The sequence below is a fragment of the Sphaerodactylus townsendi genome, linkage group LG05 (assembly GCF_021028975.2).
Source record: "Sphaerodactylus townsendi isolate TG3544 linkage group LG05, MPM_Stown_v2.3, whole genome shotgun sequence".
Lineage (NCBI taxonomy): Eukaryota > Metazoa > Chordata > Lepidosauria > Squamata > Sphaerodactylidae > Sphaerodactylus > Sphaerodactylus townsendi.
Window position 1 is genome coordinate 9,969,383 of NC_059429.1, and position 22,139 is coordinate 9,991,521.

Sequence of the window (22,139 nt, forward strand, 5' to 3'; positions counted from 1 at the left end):
ACTGCCTAAGACTCTCTGCGGCATCAGGTATTTCTCCATCCTTGTAAAATGGATCAATGTTAGGGTTGGGGGGTCCCCACAACGATGAGGAACTGTGAATAAAGCGAGGTCACGGTTATTAGGAAGGTTGAGAACCCACTGCCTAAAGACTCTCTGCAGATCAGTGTTCTCCGATCTGTAAAATGGATCGTAATGTTACAGGGTTGGGGGTCCCCACAACATGAGGAACTGTATTAACGGTGTCAGCGCCTATCAGGAAGGGTTGAGAACCACTGCCTAAGACTCTCTGCATCAGTGTTCTCCATCTGTAAAATGCGATCAATATTAGGGTTGGGGGTCCCCACAAACATGAGCGAACACTGTATTAAAAGAATTAGGGTCGCGAAATTATCAGGAAGGTTGAGAACCACTGCCTAAGACTCTCTGCATCAGTGTTCTCCATCTGTAAAATGGATCAATGCTAGGGTTGGGGGTCCCCACAACATGAGGAACTGTATTAAAGTGCATTGGCATTTAGGAAGGTTGAGAACCACTGCCTGGGCACTCTCTGCATCAGTGTTCTCCATCTGTAAAAAATGGATCCATCATGTTAGGGTATTGGGGTCCCTAACAACATGAGGGAACTGTATTAACGGGTGCGTGGCATTTAGGAAGGGCTTGAGAACCACTGCCTAAGACTCTCTGCATCAGTGTTCTCCCATCTGTAAAATGGATCAATGTTAGGGTTGGGGGTCCCCACAACATGAGGAACTGTATTAAAGGGTCGTGGCATTAGGAAGGTTGAGAACCACTGCCTAAGACTCTCTGCATCAGTGTTCTCCATCTGTAAAATGGACTCAATGTTAGGTTGGGGGTCCCCACAACATGAGTGTAGAACTGTATTGAACGGGTCGTGGCATTAGAAGCGCTGAGGAACCACGTCGCCTAAGACTCTCTGCATCAGTGTTCTCCATCTGTAAAATGGATCAATGTTAGGGTTGGGGGTCCCCACAACATGAGGAACTGTATTAAAGGGTCGTGGCATTAGGAAGGTTGAGAACCACTGCCTAAGACTCTCTGCATCAGTGTTCTCCCATCTGTAAAATAGATCAATGTTAGGGATGGGGGTCCCTACCAACATGAGGAACTGCTTCCATTAAAGGGCATCGGCATTAGGAAGGTTGAGAACCACTGCCTAAGACTCTCTGCATCAGTGTTCTCCATCTGTAAAATGGATAAATGTTAGGGTTGGGGGCCACCACAACATGAGGGACTGTATTAAAGGGTCGCGGCATTAGGAAGGTTGAGAACCACTGCTCTACACCCATTATATTTCCCCTGTGCGGAATCCACCCTCCCGAAGATGGAAAGCTGCCCCTCCCCACGTGCATAATTTGCACTAACCGTCAGTGGGTGATCCGCCGAGTCTAAGACGTCCTCCACGATCTCGTTGGCGTAGGCCAGCCTGTCTTGCAGTGAGCTCTTCTTCTTGAGCCCGGTGAGATTGATCAGGTGGATCTTCAGCCAGTCAAGGCCGCGCGGGCCCAGTGGCTTCCCCTCGGCGAAGAGGAGGATGGCCCGCGTGAGGTCGTTGCCCAGGTGGTTGAAGTGGGGGGGGCAGGGGTAGGTCCTTCCGCGGAAGTCCATGTTGTGGGGGAACCAGAAGGCGCGGTCCCCCATGTGCTTGGCTATGGACAGTTTGTAAAGGGTGTCCATGCGCAGGCTGAACGTCTCCATGGCTTTCTTGCGGCACTGGGCCACCTCCCGCTTCCAAGCTGACTTGGTCAGGGGGGCCCCTCCGAGGGTCAGCCGGGCAGGCTGGGGGGCTTCGGAAGGCGGGGGCGGGACGTCCAGCTTCTCGTCGCCTTTGTCGTTGAAAATGGAGATCACGACGCCCAAGACGGCCTGGTTGACTTTCCACGGGCAGTTGCCCAACTGGTTGAGCGCATCCATGACCGAAAAGAGGTTGTTGCGGGGACACCGCTCTAGAAGCATCTGGTGCTGCACCGCCCCGTCCACGCACCGCATGAGCTTGGTGGGGCTGAGGAGGTAGGCGCCAAAGGAAGGAGAGATCCACGGCACCGGCGGGCACAGCATGGGCATGACGAAGGAGTCAAAGGTGAGGGTGGTTTCGGAAGCCTTCGAGAAGAGCCGGGTCAGGAGCGGATGAGGTCTGATGAACCCGATCTGAAGGAAGAGGAAGGGAAACATTCAATTTGAAGGTGTCCCCCACAAATACTCCTTTTGGGCTGAAAAACTGGCTTTTGGCCAGAACATTTACCATATATACTTCTGTATAAGTCTACTTTTTCAGCACATTTTTTGTGCTGAAAAAAGCCCCCCTCAACTTATACGCAAGTGAATGGGTGGTGAGCAAGTGGGGGGAACGGAGGAAGGGGAAGGTGAGGGGGGGTCCAGGGGTTTGCTGGACCAAACGCTCTGAAATTTGAACACAACGTAGCTAATGCCTCCCAGCGTGTTTTACGCTAGATAATTCGCCTGCAAGGGAAGGGAGTGAAAGGGACAGGACCAGCCACCTGCACATGGCCCACCCACCCTAGCAGAGGAAGGGGAACATGAGGGAGGGCTTGGCCAGGTTGCCATGCAAGGGAACGGGAGAGAGGGAGGGGAGCGAGGGCCCCCTTGCCCCTCCCCTCTCTTGCAAGCATTGTGCAATGACACATGTTCGAACCGTTCGCTTCCCCTTTTCTTTCTTTTCCACTTCACCAGACTCAGCCACAGCAACGCGTGGCCGGGCCCGCTAGTGTTTGTATATTCTGATTGATTGTTCTGTGTGTGAAAAAATAAAAATTGCGACAAAAGAGACATAACTTTGCAAATCTTGCATTTTTGAAAAACGGATGCTGAATTCTGCAAGTGTGTATAAGTTCTGTGACTGGACACACACACACACACACACACCCCCAGATGACTGTGCAGAAGTTCAAAGGGCTTTCTCACCTGGCGGCCGCTTCGGAAAGAATAGACGTGGTACAGGATGGGAATGAGTTTCGGCTCCAGGCTTGGGGTGAGAAGATTGCTCTCCATCTTGAGGACTTGGACCAGCAACTCGACCAGGTGGAGGCCCAGCTGCACCATCAGTGAGTGGGGCCAGACGCAGTCCTGGTTGACTAGAGAAGGGCTGTAGCCGGCCCTTGCTTCTAGCTCCTCCCAATATTCCCGGGGCAAGTAATTGTCAGGCTGCAGAGAGGAGACAAGAAGAGGGTCAAGCCACAACTGCTTGGGAAGGCCAAACAACCACCGAGGGCACAAAGCTTCCAGCGTCTCCTGCCTCAACCAGCCAACTATCAGCAGAGTTTAAAGCAGAGTGGTAAGATGAGAAGATCTAGCAGTCCTCTTGCACTCTCTGCAGCCTCCTACCACTCTCCATGCAAAAAGAATACTCTCCGCGCAAGATGTTCTTTCCATAGGAAGGTTTTACTTTAGCAGCTGCAAGGTTACACAGGTCTATGCCAGGGGTAGGGAACCTGCGGCTCTCCAGATGTTCAGGAACTACAATTCCCATCAGCCCCTACTAGGAGGGCCAATTGGCCATGCTGACAGAGGCTGATGGGAATTGTAGTTCCTGAACATCTGGAGAGCCGCAGGTTCCCTACCCCTGGTCTATGCTATACAAGACTATAAAGCTATACAGAACTCTTCAGCAAGAACAAAGTTCAACACACAGAGAACTCAACTCGGACTCTGAACTTAGCATATACAACAAGCAACAGGATACTTTCCCCGCCCCGGAATCAGCCTCTCATTGGTCTAGAGCACAGGTGTCAAACTCGTGGCCCTCCAGATGTTCATGAACTACAATTCCCATCAGCCCTTGCCAGTATAGCCAATGCTCATGTTGGGAGGGACTGATGGGAATTGTAGTTCATGAGCATCTGGAGGGCTGCGAGTTTGACACCTGTGTCTAGAGTTACAGTTGAACTCAGCAATCATGTTAAAGGTTAACTGCTACTTCACCCTAGACCAGTGGTGGCGAACCTTTGGCACTCCAGATGTTATGGACTACAATTCCCATCAGCCTCTACCAGCATGGCAAATTGGCCTTGCTGGAAGGGGCTGATGGGAATTGTAGTCCATAACATCTGGAGTGCCAAAGGTTCGCCACCACGGTCCTAGACTGACTGTCTCCGGCCTTTGGTGTTGGGCAAACTTCTGCTGGCTAGAAGATGACCCTTTTGTGAGCCTTTACTCTTCTTCTTCTATATCATAACACCAACTGTGAATACCCCCAGAATCATACCGGCAGGAGTTGACCCAAGGACCATTGTCTCTGTGGTAACATTTTCGTTCTCGGTAATGAAAATGCAGCCTACGTTAACATCCTGCACGTAACTTACTTCGATTCTAATGCTTAATTCGTTAGCTTTCACACATGCCAAATAATGCACCTTCAATCCACTTTCAAAGCGCTGTGAAGGTGGATTTTATTGGGCAAAATCCGCTTGCAAGTGATCGTTAAAGTGGACTGAAAGTGCGTTATTTAGCATATGGGAAAGGGCCCTGTGAATGAGGCATGCCAAGATTTTACATAGGTAATGAATTTTACGCAAGTGGTTTTTTTCCTAGCTTCTGAACAACCCACGGGTTTGGCGAATAGGAAATAAAGACTGAACAGATCTAGCCATCCTGGTGACTCTTATCAGGGCAGGAAAGTGGGGGATAAATTTGTAAAAATAAAATAAAACTAGTTAGATGTCTGCGGACATTCCTTCTGCGCTGCCCTAGTTGGGCTGAGTAATCCACTGGCTAGACTGCTGCCCTTCCAGTCCCACACAGGCCTGCCGTTACGTACCGGAGTGTCCTTCGCCAGCAGCTGGACGTAGCTGTCGTAGAGCCTTTGGATGTTCTTCACCAAACAGCTCCTGGATTTCTTCTGGATGACATACTTGTTGTAGACTTTGGTACCCAGTTCTCTTGCCAAGATCAGAAGGGATTCCCCCTGCGGCGGGAAGCGGGAGAGTCCCTGAAAGGGGAAGCAAGCGGCATCTCTAAAAAAGGAGGGTATGATCAGTGGGGGCTTCTAAATTTTTCCTTTACAAAGGCAACATTCTATCAAAGAGAATACAAAACAGAGAAGAAGAAGAGTTTGGAGTTATATCCCACTTTTCTCAAACACAAGGAGACTCAAAGGGGCTTACAAGTTCCTTTCCCTCCCCCCCATAGCAGACATCTTACTTACTTATTTAGGTATACCGCCCTATCCCCGAAGGGCTTCTCGAAACGTCCTTCGAAACGCATAAGAAAAAACTAATTGCAGAGCGCTGTCCTCCTTGATTATAAGCACTATTGTACTTTTGAAAAATCTTGACCTGCCTTTAACAGCCTTGAAGTATTACGAGGACATTTACAAAATAGAGAAGAAGAGTTTGGAGTTATACCCCACTTTTCTCAAACACAAGGAGACTCAAAGGGGCTTACAAGTTCCTCCCCCCCCCCCCCCCCCATAGCAGACATCTTACTTACTTACTTATTTAGGTATACTGCCCTATCCCCGAAGGGCTTCTCGAAACGCATAAGAAACGCATAAGAAAACGCATAAGAAAAAAATAATTGCAGAGCGCTGTCCTCCTTGATTATAAGGACTGTTGTACTTTTGAAAAACCTTGACCTGCCTTTAACAGCCTTGAAGTATTACGAGGCCAGTTACCTATCTAGAATCTGGCTAGCTGTTCTAAACTATATACAAAAAGTTTTTTTCATTACTTCAGTGGGAGAGATGTAATAATTTTTCCAAAACTTCTTATTATTGTGTTGTAAAATTATTTTGGTTACTTATAAGTAAATTGCTACTCCAGCGGGAGACACAATTTTTGAACTAATTATTGTAGCCCGGTTGGTACAAGTTTTCTTCTTTTCACTTTGGTTGTGTACCTTCCCCCTTTTGCATAGCATGAAGGTTCATAGCATTCTGTCAATAAACCAATTTCTGAACCTTGGAGTTTGGGTATTGCAGGGGTCGGCAGATCCTGACAAAAAGCGGTTTTAACACAATGACCTAAAAGCTGGTTTGCTTTAAAATTTTACTTGCTAAAATTTGTTTGGCATTCGTTTTTACAGTAGCTAAAGTGTGAATATTTCCCGCCTCCCCCCTTGTACTTTCTAATAACCTGCCAAATAAAGATAACTGGCTTATTTTTCAGTAAACGATAAGCTCTCTGAAGTTGAACCTGCCCAATCTGCTGGTCTCAGTTCAAAGAACAACACTAACAGTTATTTCATTTGTTATTATTGGAAAGCTGGACCATCTATTAAAGTTCTGCTTGTTCCTGCCTATTGATATTACTATTTGATTCCTTTGTAGCACCAAGGCAAGTTGGCTTCGTTTTGATCCACAAGCAATAGGGGGGCAGTCTTGGCTTGAGGTTAGTAGGTCCATTGGGTCAGCCACTTGTCCACATTGATGTAGGTTCAGACTCTGGTCCACTCTAGACGTTGGGCACTTAAAATCCTTGGAAAGAAATATTTTTCCAATACATCTAGCTTAGAACCAATATTGCTGAATTTAGCTAGCAGCAGCTCAAAGGATTTAGATATTAAAATTGCTTCCTTAGATAGGAGTTCAGTTAATGTGACCAGACTGTCATGCGAGTCAGGTAAGGAGTACGGCTTATTAATATAATTGTTCTCTCTTATCTCACTTGGCTTCTTTGGAGCTAAAGGCTCATTATCCAGTTGTGTTACAAGCTCATTTGTACTATCACATTTAAAGGTGAATAGATCCTGGAGATACCTGCTGCTAAACAGTATAACAGAGCAATTCTTTTAGAACTGTCTAGTCCAGATTCTCTAACTTAGGGGTGGCCAACCTATGGGGCTCCAGATGTTCATGGACTACAATTCCCATCAGCCCCTGCCAGCATGGCCAATTGGAGCTGGTAGGAATTGTAATCCATGAACAGCTGAAGAACTGTGGGTTGGCCACCCTGCTGTACCTGAATGGAGGATGAACTCCAGGCTCAGTTTTGCCACGATCTGCCGCCAGGGTAGCGCCCCGTCTTACCTGCATCAAAATGTCCACATATTCCTCATCCTTCAACACGCACAGGAAAGGGTACAAATTCAGCTGCCCTGATTGTTTCTGGTGCAGATGCAGCTTGGATTCCTGGAAGCCCTGGAGGAGGGCTGCCCGCCACCGGGAACGCAGCGCAGCCAGGAGCTCCCGCTATACGAGAGGCAGAAACAGAAGTGTAAATCACTGTTGGGTCCCAGTGAGCAACTTCATGCCATGCGGTAGGGAACAAGAAAACCAGCAGCTCCCACTTGTGGTAGAATGTCAGCCTAGGGGCAGCCTGAGGGCTTTGAGTATCTAGGAATGTCACAGCCACAGGGCTCTGAGAGTCACTGGACAGACAGATCAGTCATGGATTCAGAGAGGGGAGTGTTGTATTGGTCGCCACTAGCAATGGAGGGAGAAAACCCTGAGTGCAGCCAGAACGCAAAGGAACCTCCCAAAATAGCAACTGGAGAAAACCTGATGTTTTGTACGTTCATCTTGACGAGGGTCTGCAACCTGTGGCTCTCCAGATGTTCATGGACTACAATCCCCATCACCCAATTGGCCATGCTGGCAGGGGTTGATGGGATTTGTAGCCGATGAACATCTGGAGAGCCACAGGTTGCAGACCCCTGATCTATGAGTACACGAAGAACATCCACAGAAGTTAAGTATTTACAGGCATCAGACACTCGGGTCTCCTTCACATCTACACCATTCGTGGATCTCTTTGAAAGCGATACCTTTATTACAGAGACTTGATATTATTGTATTTGGGATCCCCTGTGTGTGTATTATTCATTGTTTGGTTGTTGTTATTTTTAATATGTAAACTTTGTTGTTTATTAAGAGTTGTGGTTCTGCTATATAAAGGTTTTATATTATTTCCATTAAACGCCAAACAAGCCCAGGGGATTTTTTTGAAAACGTAGACACAAGATGCAGGGACAAACTGAGCCGAACGAGCACAGAAACTTGTTCCGATTCAGGCAAACCACCTAGGGGGCTTTATTTTCTTCTATTCTGCACTGGTCAGACCTCTTCTGGAATACAGTATCCCGTTCCGGGCACTGCAATTCGAGAAGGATATTGACAAGCTGGAGCAGGTCCAAAGGAGGGCAACCAAAATGGTAAAGGGTCTGGAGTCCATGCCCTACGAAGAGAGGCTTAGGGAGCTGGGGATGTTCAGTCGGGAGAAGTGAAGGTTAAGGGGTGACGTGATCGCCACTTTTAAATATTTGAAGGGATGTCGTGTTGAAGAGGGAGCAAGCTTGTTTTCTGCTGCTCCAGAGACTGGGACCAGGATTAATGGGTTCAAGGTGCAAGAAAAGAGACTCCACCTAAACATTACAAAGAACTTCCCTGCACTTGGGCTTCTTGCAGCTGCCATTCTGTGGCACGTCACAGCACCAGCACTTCAAAAAGGGCACAAAGATTGGGCCCCCTGCTGTACACTGGTGCTAAATATAGCTATAATCAGACTTTGGTACGGCACAGGCCTCTTGCAGAATGAGGCACCGGTCAGCCCGCGAAAGGCCCCATTTACCGCTCTGACGGCTTGCTCCGACAGGGGCTTTTCCGCCTCCACTGACTCGATGGTGACAGCGTTGGACGCCTCCAGCTGCTGCTGCTGCTGAAACCGTTCCCGCAGCTCTTGCGCCGTGAAATCCAGCTTGGGGTAAGAAACGGGCTCCGCCTGCGACAAGACCAAAAGGGGGGCCCAACTGTGCATCCGGGGTTCAGATCCGGGCGCCGGCAAGACCAAGGTGCAGGGGGGGGGGGGGGGGGCCCCGGGGCGTGTTTGCTCAGACCGACAAAGCCCGGTGGAGATTTAGAAACTGGCTTTTTGGTGCATTGGGTCAGGAATCTTTTGAGGCAGCCCCCCCGCTAGAAACGGCCTGCAGTCCGCCGCCACCCCACACTAAGCGGCGAGCCCAAAGAAAAAGCGCCCGACTCCCATAGGCAATCCCTCCACGTCACCGAACCTCCGGAGCAGAGCTATCAGCAAGGAACGGGCTCCTAGGAGGATTCGGAACTCCAACGGCCTCAGAAGGACAAGGCTTTCCCGATGCTCACACAGGGGTCAAAAGTGGTGCCAAAGATCCCGGAAGTGAGAGCAGGGAACCCACAATCTTTCCCCTCCCTTTGAGGTTTTGCCCCTTTGGGGTTGCTCCCCTGTCCAACACGAGATTGAAGAGCGCCGGCTTTCGTTGCTCTTGAGACTCTTAAATATCGATACCCCCCGCCCATACACACACACACACCTCACTCCTCACAGGGATCGATGGCCAGCATTTTCCTAAAAACCCAAAAAAGGATGGTACCAGCTTGCACAATATCAATATAAGCAGGAGTCTGCAACCTTTACCACCCAAAGAGCCATTTGGACCCGTTTTCCATGGTCCCGAAGATCTACCGAGCCAGAGAGGCGACTCTGTATGGAGCCACCTCCGGTTTGGCCCCTCCACTCACCTTTCCTTCCAGCGCTGCTCTTGAAGGCTGGAGGGACATGCCCATGCTACCCTCCGACCTCCAGGCCACACAGAGCCGCAGAATAAGGCTGAAAGAGCCGCATGCGGCTCTGGAGCCGCAGGTTGCAGACCCCTGAATATAAGGAATATTGAGATTCCATGGAAAGGGCTCCAAAAAAAAATTGGCCATCTTCAGTGTCGCGTTGGACAGGAAAGCAACATGGAAATGGGATGTGAGGGCGATCTGGCTGCGACATCTGTCACCCCATTGATCGCCAGGGTTGATTCGGCTGATCTGGCTGGCTAGGCGGGTGTCACCCTACCTCCCTCACCGCTCCATGTGCGTCCCTCCCGAAGCTGCGCGCTCGGTGGAAGAGGACGACCGTCCCAGATAGAAGGAGTGTACCGTTCTTCGGTCAAGGGTATACGATAGCTGCGCTCCCCTGCTAGAACCTCCAAACAAACATGGAAATGGGGGCAGGCAAGGAGCGCAAGTCACACAGCAGGCAGCGGGGCCCGTCCGTGTGTGTAAACAAAGTCTTTGAGAGGAGGCTCCACTGCAAAGGCACTACGGGGCGAGGAGCTTCACAGAAACTTCTCCGTGCATAACGGGCCATTTGCGCAGTGGACGTATTTAAACGGAGACACGCCTTCCCGCCACAGCACCATTCTAAGAACTGGAGGCAGAACCACCCTCCACCCGGCGCTTACCTTTGTGTAGAAGTCCCGGAACAGGGGAACGGTACAGATCTCAGCCGGGCGGACAAGCGGTGGAGGCTGGAAGTCCGGCATGACCCTCCGGATGGCCTTCAGCGCCATCTTCGTTTCGGCCTCCTTGTGCTGGGAGTCTCTCAGGAGATCTTCTAGTCGGAGGCCATCTTCCTTGAGCTGCTGGAGGCACCTGCGGGAAGAGGAGAGGCAGAGAAATATCACTGTGGTGGGGGAGAGGGGACCTGCAGCTGACACTCTCAGCAAACAGATCCCAAAGGATGCTGGATATGAACAGCACAGAAGAAGAAGAAGAAGAAGAAGAAGAAGAAGAAGAAGAAGAAGAAGAAGAAGAAGAAGAAGAAGGAGGAGGAGGAGGAGGAGGAGGAGGAGGAGGAGGAGGAGGAGGAGGAGGAGGAGGAGAAGAGGAGGAGCAGTAGCTTGGATTTATATCCCCCCTTTCTCTCCTGTAGGAGGCTCAAAGGGGCTTACAATCTCCTTGCCATTCCTCCCTCACAACAAACACCCTGTGAGGGAGGGTGGGCTGAGAGAGCTCCGAGAAGCTGTGACTAGCCCAAGGTCACCCAGCTGGCCTGTGTGGGAGTGTACAGGCTAACCTGAATTCCCCAGATAAGCCTCCACAACTCAAGTGGCAGAGCTGGGAATCAAACCCGGTTCCTCCAGATCAGAACGCACCTGCTCTTAGCCACTACACCACTGCTGCTCTCAATTTGCTGGTGGTCCCAGGCCCCTCCATGATACAGCTGGCCTCTACCCGGGCCAGGGCCTTCAGTGCCTGGTGGAACACTCTCCCCACAACCACCTGGACACTGTGGGACCTAGAACAGTTCCACAGGGCCTGCAAGATGGAGTTGTTCCGCTAGGCTTTTGGGGAGGTCAGCCGTTGAGGGTGCCGTCCCCTGCGCCCCATATTCCATCCTTGGGGTACACACTTGTTGTGCTGACCACCCTGGTGAGTCTTCATTCTGATGTGTGTCACCTGATTTTTTAGAGCTAAGGTTGGTCTGTTAATTTATGGTTTTAACTGGAATTTTAATACGATTTTTTTAACGGATCTGTACATCGCCCAGAGCCCTTCGGGGATAGGGCGGCATATTAAATCTGACAGACAGAGACAGACAGACAGACAGACAGACACACACACACACACACACACTGACTGACTGACTGACTGACTGACTGACTGACTGACTGACTGACTGACTGACTGACTGACTGACTGACTGACTGACTGACTGACTGACTGACTGGGAAACAAAGGCAGCCCTGCAGTCGAGAGAGCTGGCACAAAACAGCTCCCGTCGGAAGCCTCTTTAGAGCATCCGAGCAAAATCCGGAAGAGCCCGGTTCAAACCCCGACAACACTACGGAACCTTGCTAGGTGACCTCGGGTCAGTCACTCTCAGCCTAACCTACCTCGTTGGGTTGTTGTTTGAGGATATAACAAGGGAGGGGTGATACCATAAACTGCTTTGGGTCCCCCTTAAGGAGAAAAGCAGGGCATAAATAAAAAAAACCAACAATGCAGGTTTTTTCCTCCTGCTATTCATCATGAAGACAGATACCAAATATAAAGGGAAGGTACAGGGAAGTCACTAGTAGAGAAGTGTCTCTACTATTCACCCTGGCTCTCACTTGCAATAAAAGGTGGCTTACGATATAAATAAAATACTTCAAGCAGGAGACAGGAAGCCAACATTTAAAAGCAGGAAGCGGTAAACCAGAGCCATTATCATAGGTAATGCCTAAAGTGCTCTGTGCTCGAAGTTGGATGGCTGATGCCCTTTGTAAGGGAGTGACAAACTCCTTTCCCTTCCCCCCTCCCAACAAACACCCTGTGAGGTGGGTGGGGCTCAGAGAGCTCCGAAGAACTGTGACTAGCCCAAGGTCACCCAGCTGGCATGTATTGGAGTGCACAAGCTAATCTGGTTCGCCAGATAATCCTCCACAGCTCAAGTGGCAGAGTGGGGAATCAAACCCGGTTCTCCAGATTAGAGTGCACCTGCTCTACGCCATGCTGGCTCTCCAGCCACAAATTGATTGCTGGAGGCAGAACCAACCACTCCCACACACGCCAGCTGGGTGACCTTGGGCTAGTCACAGTCCTTCGGAGCTCTCTCAGCCGCACCTACCTACCTCACAGGGCGTTTGTTGTGAGGGGGGAAGGGAAAGGAGATTGTAAGCCCCCTTTGAGTCCCCTACAGCAGAGAAAGGGGGGGTATAAATCCAACTCTTCTTGTTCACCTGCGGCAGGCTGCCCCCACCATGTCGTACCAAAATTCTAAAGGTGCCCGCAAGCTCGCCAAGGCTGGGGATCTCTGGTCCAAACTAACGGAGAGCAAGCTAGTACAGACAGAGAAGCGCCTTACCTGGCAATGACTTGTGGGTGGGCACCGGATCGGCCCATGCACTCCAGGGCAGCGGCGTAAGAGTCCAGGTTGGGCTTCAGTCCGGCCTCCTCCAGCTGACGGAAGAGCTGTCCGACGTGGTTCAGGGCGCGCTAAGCAGAGGAAGAGGCGAGAAAAGCTGTGGTTTCTGACTCCAGTCATTCCATGTTCTGAGTCTAACTGGCCGGCCAAAGAAAATCCAAAGAAAATCCAGACACATTGCAAATCACTCTGCTGCCACAGCCTTGAAGGCGGCCACAAATCGTCCTCTTCTGCTCTGATTTCAGTCCCCTACCCCTCTGAGCAGCAGTGGCGTAGGAGGTTAAGAGCTCGTCTATCTAATCTGGAGGAACCGGGTTTGAATCCCAGCTCTGCCGCCTGAGCTGTGGAGGCTTATCTGGGGAATTCAGATTAGCCTGTGCACTCCCACACACGCCAGCTGGGTGACCTTGGGCTAGTCACAGCTTCTCAGAGCTCTCTCAGCCCCACCTACCTCACAGGGTGTTTGTTGTGAGGGGGGAAGGGCAAGGAGATTGTAAGCCCCTTTGAGTCTCCTGCAGGAGAGAAAGGGGGGATATAAATGCAAACTCTTCTTCTTCTTCTTCTGGCCTGTAACAGTGCCGATTTGGAAACTGGCCCCTGTAGCTACCCCCTGAATATAACAGCCTCCCCTCCCACTTCATAATAACAGTACTCAGCTCCATCCCCCGCAAAGTCTCTTGCAGAACAAACCGCAAAGGATTCGAACTCCAGTCATCCAGGGTCCTAGCTATCTACACCACACTGAACCAAGCAAACCTGGAACAGTAGAACCAAACAACCTCTGAATGGAAACCTCTCTTAGCCATAAAGTTTCTTGGATGTCCCCCCTCCTCTTCCTCTCGGCCAGACAGCTAAAAGGCTGTCTTAAGGCATAGGGGTCAAACTCGCGGCCCTCCAGATGTTATGGACTACATAAGAACATAAGAAAGAACATAAGAACAAGCCAGCTGGATCAGACCAGAGTCCATCTAGTCCAGCTCTCTGCTACTCGCAGTGGCCCACCAGGTGCCTTTGGGAGCTCACAGGCAGGATGTGAACGCAATGGCCTTCTGCTGCTGCTGCTCCCGATCACCTGGACTGTTAAGGCCTTTGCAATCTCAGATCAAAGAGGATCAAGATTGGTAGCCATAGATCGACTTCTCCTCCATAAATCTGTCCAAGCCCCTTTTAAAGCTATCCAGGTTAGTGGCCATCACCACCTCCTGTGGCAGCATATTCCAAACAGCATCATGCTGGCAGGGGATGATGGGAACTGTAGTCCATAACATCTGGAGGGCCACAAGTTCGACACCTATCGTCTTAAGGCCGTGGTGGCGAACCTTTGGCACTCCAGATGTTATGGACTACAGTTCCCATCAGCCCCTGCCAGCATGGCCAATTGTAGGAGCTGATGGGAATTGTAGTCCATAACATCTGGAGTGCCAAAGGTTCACCACCACTGTCTTAAGGGATATAAACAAACAAGAAATATTGGCTGTTGTGGGTTTTCTGGGCTGTGTGGCCATGGTCTGGTACAGGGGGCTGCAACCGGCGGCTCTGGAGCCGCATGCGGCTCTTTCAGCCTTATACTGCGGCTCCGCATGGGCTGGAGGTCGGAGGGTAGCGTGGGCGTGTCCCTCCAGCCCTCCAGAGCAGCGCTGGAAGGAAAGGTGAGCGGAGGGGCCGAACCGGAGGCTCTCCGGCTCAGTACCGCGTTTCCCCGAAAATAAGACAGTGTCTTATATTAATTTTTGCTCCCAAAGATGCGCTATGTCTTATTTTCTGGGGATGTCTTATTTTCCTGTGTTCTGTTCGCCGGGCATGCTTCCAAACAAAGACTTTGCTACGTCTTACTTTCGGGGGATGCCTCATATTTCGCACTTCAGCAAAACCTCGACTACGTCTTATATTCGGGGAAACAGGGTAGATCTTCAGCCCCATGGAAAACGGGTCCAAACGGCTCTTTGGGTGGCGTAGGAGATTAAGAGCTCGTGTATCTAATCTGGAGGAACCGGGTTTGATTCTCCGCTCTGCCGCCTGAGCTGTGGAGGCTTGTCTGGGGAATTCAGATTAGCCTGTGCACTCCCACACACGCCAGCTGGGTGACCTTGGGCTAGTCACAGCTCTTCGGAGCTCTCTCAGCCCCACCCACCTCACAGGGTGTTTGTTGTGAGGGGAGAAGGGCAAGGAGATTGTAAGCCCCTTTGAGTCTCCTGCAGGAGAGAAAGGGGGAATATAAATCCAAACTCTTCTTCTTCTTCTTCTAAAGGTTGCCGACCCCTGGTCTGGTAGATCTGGTTCCTAGGAACAAGTTCTATCTGATCACGGCCACACGGCCCAGAAAACCCACCACAACCAGTTGAATCCGGCTGGGAAAGCCTTCGACAGCACAAGCAAGGAATACCTTCTTGGCATATCCGCCCATGAGCAGATTGTACATCTGTACGTCCAGCAGCTTCCTCCTGGCGTGGGACCGGTGGTAGAACATCAGGCACTGGTGAGCTCTCTCTGTCTGGCCAAGAAACAGGCAGCAGTCCAAGTAGGCCAAGATACTGAGTTGGACGTTCCTGTGGCGGTTTCCTCCTTCCTCTTCCAGGAACAGCTTCTCCTTGGCGGGCGCCCTGCTCGGTGCCTGCTTCGGCGTTTGCTTCGGCAGCCCTTTGGAGGCAACGCCGCCTTCCGAAGGATCGGCACCAAGACCGCCCGGAGCTGCGGCGCCCTTGAGACCATCAAGGCCGTCTCTGGATTCCCTGGGGGCTGGTTTTCCTTTCGTGGGACATTCAGAGAGGCCTTTCTCCTCCCCATGGGCAGCATTGTCCCCTGCCCTAGACAACCTCGTCTCGAAACCAGCCCTCGAAAGCTTGGCTTCGAGCCTCAAGAGCCGCTTGTGTTTGATGGACTTCTCTTTGCTCAGCTTCTCCATCCACCGGCTGGGATGGGAAGCGCTCTTCTCGCCGAGGTTCGGGGCAGGCTCCTTCCTGGTCGGTGCGGCCGCCTGCCACGGGGCAGGCTGGGAGACGCCCCTCTTCCTTGCCGGGGCCTCCTGAGCTTTCGGGGTCACCACCGTGGAGGCATTGTTGGCCTCCAGCTGTTTCACTCTGTTTTCCAGCACTGGGGAATTAAGAGAGAGGCTGTGAGGAGGGGGGGCACTAAAGCTTTAGTGAAGAGACCATCACCATTGGGCCGCGGTTCCCAATCTGGGGTAAGCAGACCCTGCCAGAGTGTTTGGGGGTATGCAGAAAAAGTTATGTAATGGGTTTGCTAATATGGGGTACAATTTTAGGGAAGAAGAAGAGTTTAGATTTATATCCCCCCTTTCTCTCCTGTAGGAGACTCAAAGGGGCTTACAATCTCCTTTCCCTCTCCCACCCCCCACAACAAACACCCTGTGAGGTAGGTGGGGCTGGGAGAGCTCCGAAAAGCTGTGACTAGCCCAAGGTCACCCAGCTGGCGTGTGTGGGAGGGCACAGGCTAATCTGAATTCCCCAGATAAGCCTCCACAGCTCAAGCGGCAGAGCAGGGAATCAAACCCGGTTCCTCCAGATTAGAATACACTTGCTCTTAACCACTACGCCACTGCTGCATTTCGCTATCACGAAATGGTTTGCCGAGGGGTACGGGATTGAAGAAAGATTGGCAACCACGAAGGAGGAGGAGAAAGAGGAGGGATTTGAATTTACGGCCCACCTTTCTCGCCTGTAAGGAGACCCACGGCAGCTGACAAACTCCTTTCCCTTCTTCCCCCTATAACATATACCTTGTGATGCAGGTGGAGCTGAGAGAGTTCTGAGAGAACTGTGACTGGCTCAAGGTCACCCCAGCAGGCTTCACGTGTAGGAGTGAGGAACCGAATCTGGTTCACCGGATAAGAGTGCACCGCTCGTGAGGAGGAGCGGGGAATCGAACCTGGTTCTACGGATTAGAGTCCACCGCTCTTAATCATTACACCACACAGGCTCAATCCCTAAACCACCCTCAGCACTGAAGAGTCTGTCAGCCTTGGGCAGCTGAGCTGTCTGACCTGGTGTGGAAAGCTCTCCATCCTGGGAGCAAGAACACCTGACTCTCACCCATACTACAACCACATGTTCATGGGGTACCTGGGTACCTGACACCCAGAGAAATTTTCCAAACCTTGAAAAGTAAACTTCTAGAACAGGAATATCATATCTTGTTGGGGCAAGCAATTAAATCATGCTCACCCCTCTCTGTCGGAATAATACCGGAACAGGGGCACATAGCCAAATATCTTGAATTATTAACTGAACCCCAACAGAGATGGATTATCACAAGGGCCAGATCCAACACCTTCCCATTGGCCATTACAAAGGGTCGCTACCTATCTATCCCTCTCCAGGATTGGGTTTGTCCACACTGTAAAAATCAAGTGGAGACTCTTGCTCACATGATTCGTGACTGTCCGAGATATGTGGGCATTAGGAATTTCTCTCCCAGGCTGGCCCTAGACAAATCTGAAAGTGACTCTGACTGTTCTGTTTTGGAGCTTCTGTTAAGCAACACAGATGTATTGGAAAAAGTAGCAAAATTTATTTTACAAGTGACCGAACTTTCTAAGTAATGTATACTGCTATATAGTCTTCCTGTCTGCGCTTTGAATGTACTCTTGATTTGTATTTCAAAAATGTCTGGCAATGCTCTAGAACTATTTTTAAATGCCAAATAAAGGTGGTTGTTGCTGTTGTACCTGGGGGCAAATCCCTTAGATATTACCTGGTCTTTGTATATTTTGTACGTAGCAAAATGTCTCCCTTGCTGTGATCCAATCAAGGGTCAGCCATCAACACAAGCTGTGGGCCACTCCTCCCCACAGCCCTATCACGAACAAAGGGCGAACCGAGAGCAAGCGTGCCGTAGTGGGGAAGAGCAGGTGCACTCTAATCTGGAGAACCTGGATGGATGCCCCACTCTGCCACTTGAGCTGTGGAGGCTTATCTGGGGAACTAGATTAGCTTGTGCACTCCGACACACGCCAGCTGGGTGACCCCCCCCTGCCTACCTCACAGGGTGTTTGTTGTGGGGGGAAGGGAAAGGAGTTTGTAAGCCCCTTTGAGTCTCCTTACAGGAGAGAAAGGAGGGGGAAATAAATCCAACACTACTTCCTCTTCTTCTACCTTCCTACCAGAAGAGGGCAAGGTTGATCGACAAATACAAACCATTCAACACCACCCCCGACGGCAGGAACATAGAGGAGAACAGTTCAAAAAGTGCTTGCAATGTATTTTTGAACATCATTTGTTAAGAAGAAGAGGAGTTTGGATTTATATCCCCCCTTTCTCTCCTATAGGAGACTCAAAGGGGCTGACAATCTCCTTGCCCTTCCCCCCTCACAACAAACACCCTGTGAGGTAGGTGGGGCTGAGAGAGCTCTGAGAAGCTGTGACTAGCCCAAGGTCACCCAGCTGGCGTGTGTGGGAGTGTACAGGCTAATCTGAATTCCCCAGATAAGCCTCCTCAGCTCAAGTGGCACAGCGGGGAATCAAACCCGGTTCCTCCAGATAAGAGTGCACCTGCTCTTAGCCACTACTTCAGATGCACCAACGATAGGGCACTAGATGCAAAATCGGAAAAGCTCAGATGTGCTTTAAAATAAAACAAAAAACCTAGTTTCCAGCCATAGGCTGCAGGGAGAAGACAACCCAATGATCAAACAACTGAGGGCTCAGGCAAAAAAGTTCTGCTCTCCTCTGTCCCTTGGCGTCCCATACGGCTGCCTAGGTGTGGCCAGGGATTTGTTCGCTCTTTCTGATCCGGAGCACCGACGTGCCATCGCTTTGGCCAGATGCAACGTGCTCCCTTCCGCTTTGAGGGATGGAAGAGGCTCCCACACACCCCATAGTGAGCGTTTTTGCACCTGCACGTTGAAAACTGCCAAAACTTTACATAATGTTCTGTATTATTGCCCCCTTTGTAACCGGGCCAGAACAAAGTCTCTCATCCTTATTGACAGGCTTAGAGTTTTGGACAATCCAGCAGAAGACCGTTTATCTGTTAAACAACGAATCCAGGGATGAGAGCCATAATGCTCGCCAGGTTTAATGTTATGCCTTCTGCCTTGTTACATGGCAGATTTCATAAGCAAGAAAAGGCTAAAAGATTGTGCCCATGTAACGATGGCTCAGTTGAATCTCTGGCCCACCAATTACTACACTGTCTCAGATTCAAGGAAATCAGATCCAAGTATGTGAATCTTACTCCTTTACATTTACCCCATCTCCCCGATTTAATTAGATTACACTACTTGTTGGACAATCCTGATCCTTCTCTCTGTATGATAGTGGCAGATTTTCTCCTGGAAATTACTAAACGCCAGTAGATTTCCTTCGACCTAACATTTATTTCCTGTATTGTATATGCTTTTTAATCCGTTTTTTTATTATTGTTGTACTGTTGTCTATGCCAATAAAGGCTTGCTGCTGCTGCTGAATCCAGGGATGATGGGAACTGTAGTCCATAACATCTGGAGGGCCGCGAGTTTGACACCTGTGCTTTAGAGCAAACGGCCAAGTTTTTATGCATGGTCATAAACAAGCGATGTTAATTTCGCTTTGTACTTTGTCTTTTAATTTTTGTGTTTTATTTTAAATCTTTGTACTATGCCGTTAAAGATTACCTGTATCTATATCTGCAGCGATCAAACAAGATTATTCCGGTCAGGGAACTATGCAGGCCCCAGACTACTAAAAATGTGGGAAATTCTTGAATAAGTTGTGCAAATATTTTTCTCTCTTTCTCACAATACTAGAACCAGGGGGCATTCATTGAAAATGCAGAGGGGAAGAATTAGGACTAATACAAGGAAACACCTTCACACAACGTGTGATTGGTGTTTGGAATATGCTGCCACAGGAGGTGGTGATGGCCACTAACCTGGATAGCTTTAAAAAGGGCTTGGACAGTTTTATGGAGAAGTCGATCTATGGCTACCAATCTTGATCCTCCTTGATCTGAGATTGCAAAGGCCTTAGCAAACCAGGTGCTTGGGAGCAGCAGCAGCAGAAGGCCATTGCTTTCACCTCCTGCAGGTGAGCTCCCAAAGGCACCTGGTGGGCCACTGTGAGTAGCAGAGTGCTGGACTAGATGGACTCTGGTCTGATCCAGTAGGCTAGTTCTTATGTTCTTAAATAAAAGAATAAGACACACACAATCAGAAAAACCGTGCACAACTTGCCCAATGTGGTGGCGTGGTGGTTAAGAGTGTTGGTCTCGTAACTGGGAGACCCAAGTTAAAATCCCCACTTGTGCCACGGGAGCTCACTGGACCTTGGACCAGTTATGCTCTTAGCCTGACCTACTTCACAGGGTTGTTGTGAGAATAAAATGGAGAACAGGAGGACTTTGCAAGTCATTTTGGGTCTGCAATTGGGATGAAAAGCAGGGTACAAGTGAATTAAATAAATACTACTTTATTACTAAAGTAATAACGTTTTACTAAAGTAATGAATACTTCAGTAAATAAACACTAACCATTCGGAGATTGCCGCACTGCGTTTGAAATATTGCTCACAAGATTGCTGCCCTTGAGGAAATGCCTCCCCACTATTTTCATTAGCGTACAGAACCCCTTTCTTCTGGCTCACCTTCCAAAAGTTCGGTTTTCTCATACACCCATCTTTTCCTGGTTTCTTCCTTTGCTGTGGCCGAGGAATAACTGCGCACCACAACCCACAAGCTTTCTGCAACACAACAGAAGAGCATCAGGCCCCACCCCTACAAATGACAGCCCAAGTGGCGTTTGACCTTCCCCTAGATGGGGAAGGTGCAGGCGACAGAGAAGAGCACGGAAGGAAGCAAGAGTCCCTCATTTTCATGGAACCAATGCTCGCTGGGGCAAATGCAAACAACGGCCAGATGACCAGACGCAGGGACTTTTACAAAATGGATTCCCACCCTCTGCTTCGGCTGCAAAGGGCTAACCCAGACAAATAGAACTGGGGCCGTGTGCAGTTTCAGGTTGTGAGAAAACTCCAATGAACAGTCACATTTCTCACAATCTCACAGGGTGCAGACCCCCACCCCCTTAATCTATCTACTGGTCAAAAGGAGCTCCGGGTAACCTATCCAGCTTACCTCCAAAACTGCTCTAAGAGGTAGGTTAGGAGAGGACGGCTGGGGATTCCAATCTAGGTCTCTAGCCTAACACTCTAGAACACAGGTGTCAAACTGGCGCCCCTCCAGATGTTATGGACTACAGTTTCCATCATCCCCTGCCAGCATGATGCTGGCAGGGGATGATGGGAACTGTAGTCCATAACATCTGGAGGGGCGCAAGTTTGACACCTATGCTCTAGATTAGAATATTACACCAGCGGTTCTTTACACTCCCAGCTTGATCATTACTCTGGACCTATGATGGGAGGGGGGCGCAGAATTCAGGGGGGGGGGGCTGTTTGGAAAGGTACTCTGGACCTGTCGTGGGAGGGGGGCACAAACCAGGGGACTCTGGTCAAGGCAAAATACTTCCTATGGGATTTAGAGTAAGGGGTGGAGGAATAACCTGGCTGTGCTATTTAAGGATGGTGAAAAACGGCCCCCTCCCGCTTTAAGAAGGAAAATGTCCAGTTGCCACCTCCAGACTGGTAAATTCCTGGAGATTTGGGGGGTCGACCCTGGGAAGTAGGGGGAGGGGCCACAGTGGGGGTCTAACGCCACAGAGCGCCCCCTCCAAAGCAGGCGTTTACTCCAAGAGAACTGATCGATGTAACCTGGAGACCACTTACAACCCCTAGGAGATCTCCAGGCCGCACGGGGAGGATGGCAACCACAGGAAATCTGCAGTCCCCTTCCATTGGCGACCCCCCTCCCCATCAGTCCTGGGAGCCTACCTGTCCCCCGCAGCAACGCCCCCTGCAGCTTCAGCAGGGACATCCCCAGCCCACCTAAGCCCCCTTCATTCGGCCTCTCGCCCCCACGTTGGCTGCCGCCCCCAAGGCGCACGCGCGCTCCTTTCCGACCACGCCGCCCGGGGTCCGAGCATGCGCAGGAAGTCGCGCGTGCGCACGGCTTCAAGATGAAGGCAAGATGTGACGTCACGGGAAGCTGCGGTTGGGCTCCCTCTGCTGGCAGGCGGTGAGGATGCAGGTCGGGATGGAAAGAAGGCGTGGGGAGGAAGCCCGTCGGATTCCCACGTGCACGGGATGGGAGGAAATGCGGCGGTGCCCATGGAAAAGGGGGCACTTTTTTAAAACACGCGGGTTGAAGTCAAGGTTGTGTCTGGATGGGATGACCGGGCAGGAGGATTGAAACAAGGGCAAGCAGCCAAGTCTTCCTAGGGGGCCACGTTAGGGTAACTGTCCAGGCACCTCTAGGGACTGTGGATGGTCCAGGGGTCTGCAACCTGCGGCTCTCCAGATGTTCGTGGACTACAAATCCCATCAGCCCCTGCCAGCATGGACTACAAATCCCATCAGCCCCTGAACATCTGGTGAGCCGCAGTTTGAAGACTACTGCGGCCCGACCAGCATCAAATGGCTGCTATGGGTTTTCTGTGAGAGCCAGCGAGGTGTAGTGGTTAAGAGC

General features: G+C 50.5%; 1 protein-coding gene across 1 annotated transcript in view; it reads right to left on the bottom strand.

Annotated features, from left to right (window-relative positions):
* Nucleotides 1-21,513, bottom strand: part of POLRMT (RNA polymerase mitochondrial) — a 66,555-nt gene extending 45,042 nt beyond the window's left edge. Inside the window, exons 1-10 of the mRNA XM_048498272.1 lie at nt 21,446-21,513; nt 20,201-20,296; nt 15,007-15,713; nt 12,564-12,694; nt 10,177-10,366; nt 8,541-8,690; nt 7,001-7,162; nt 4,793-4,963; nt 2,941-3,180; nt 1,384-2,166 (exon numbers count right to left, since the gene is read on the bottom strand). Coding sequence (XP_048354229.1) covers nt 1,384-2,166; nt 2,941-3,180; nt 4,793-4,963; nt 7,001-7,162; nt 8,541-8,690; nt 10,177-10,366; nt 12,564-12,694; nt 15,007-15,713; nt 20,201-20,296; nt 21,446-21,488 — 2,673 coding nt within the window. The 5' untranslated portion in view covers nt 21,489-21,513. The remainder of the gene's footprint in view (nt 1-1,383; nt 2,167-2,940; nt 3,181-4,792; nt 4,964-7,000; nt 7,163-8,540; nt 8,691-10,176; nt 10,367-12,563; nt 12,695-15,006; nt 15,714-20,200; nt 20,297-21,445) is intronic.
* Nucleotides 21,514-22,139: the final 626 nt, after the last annotated feature.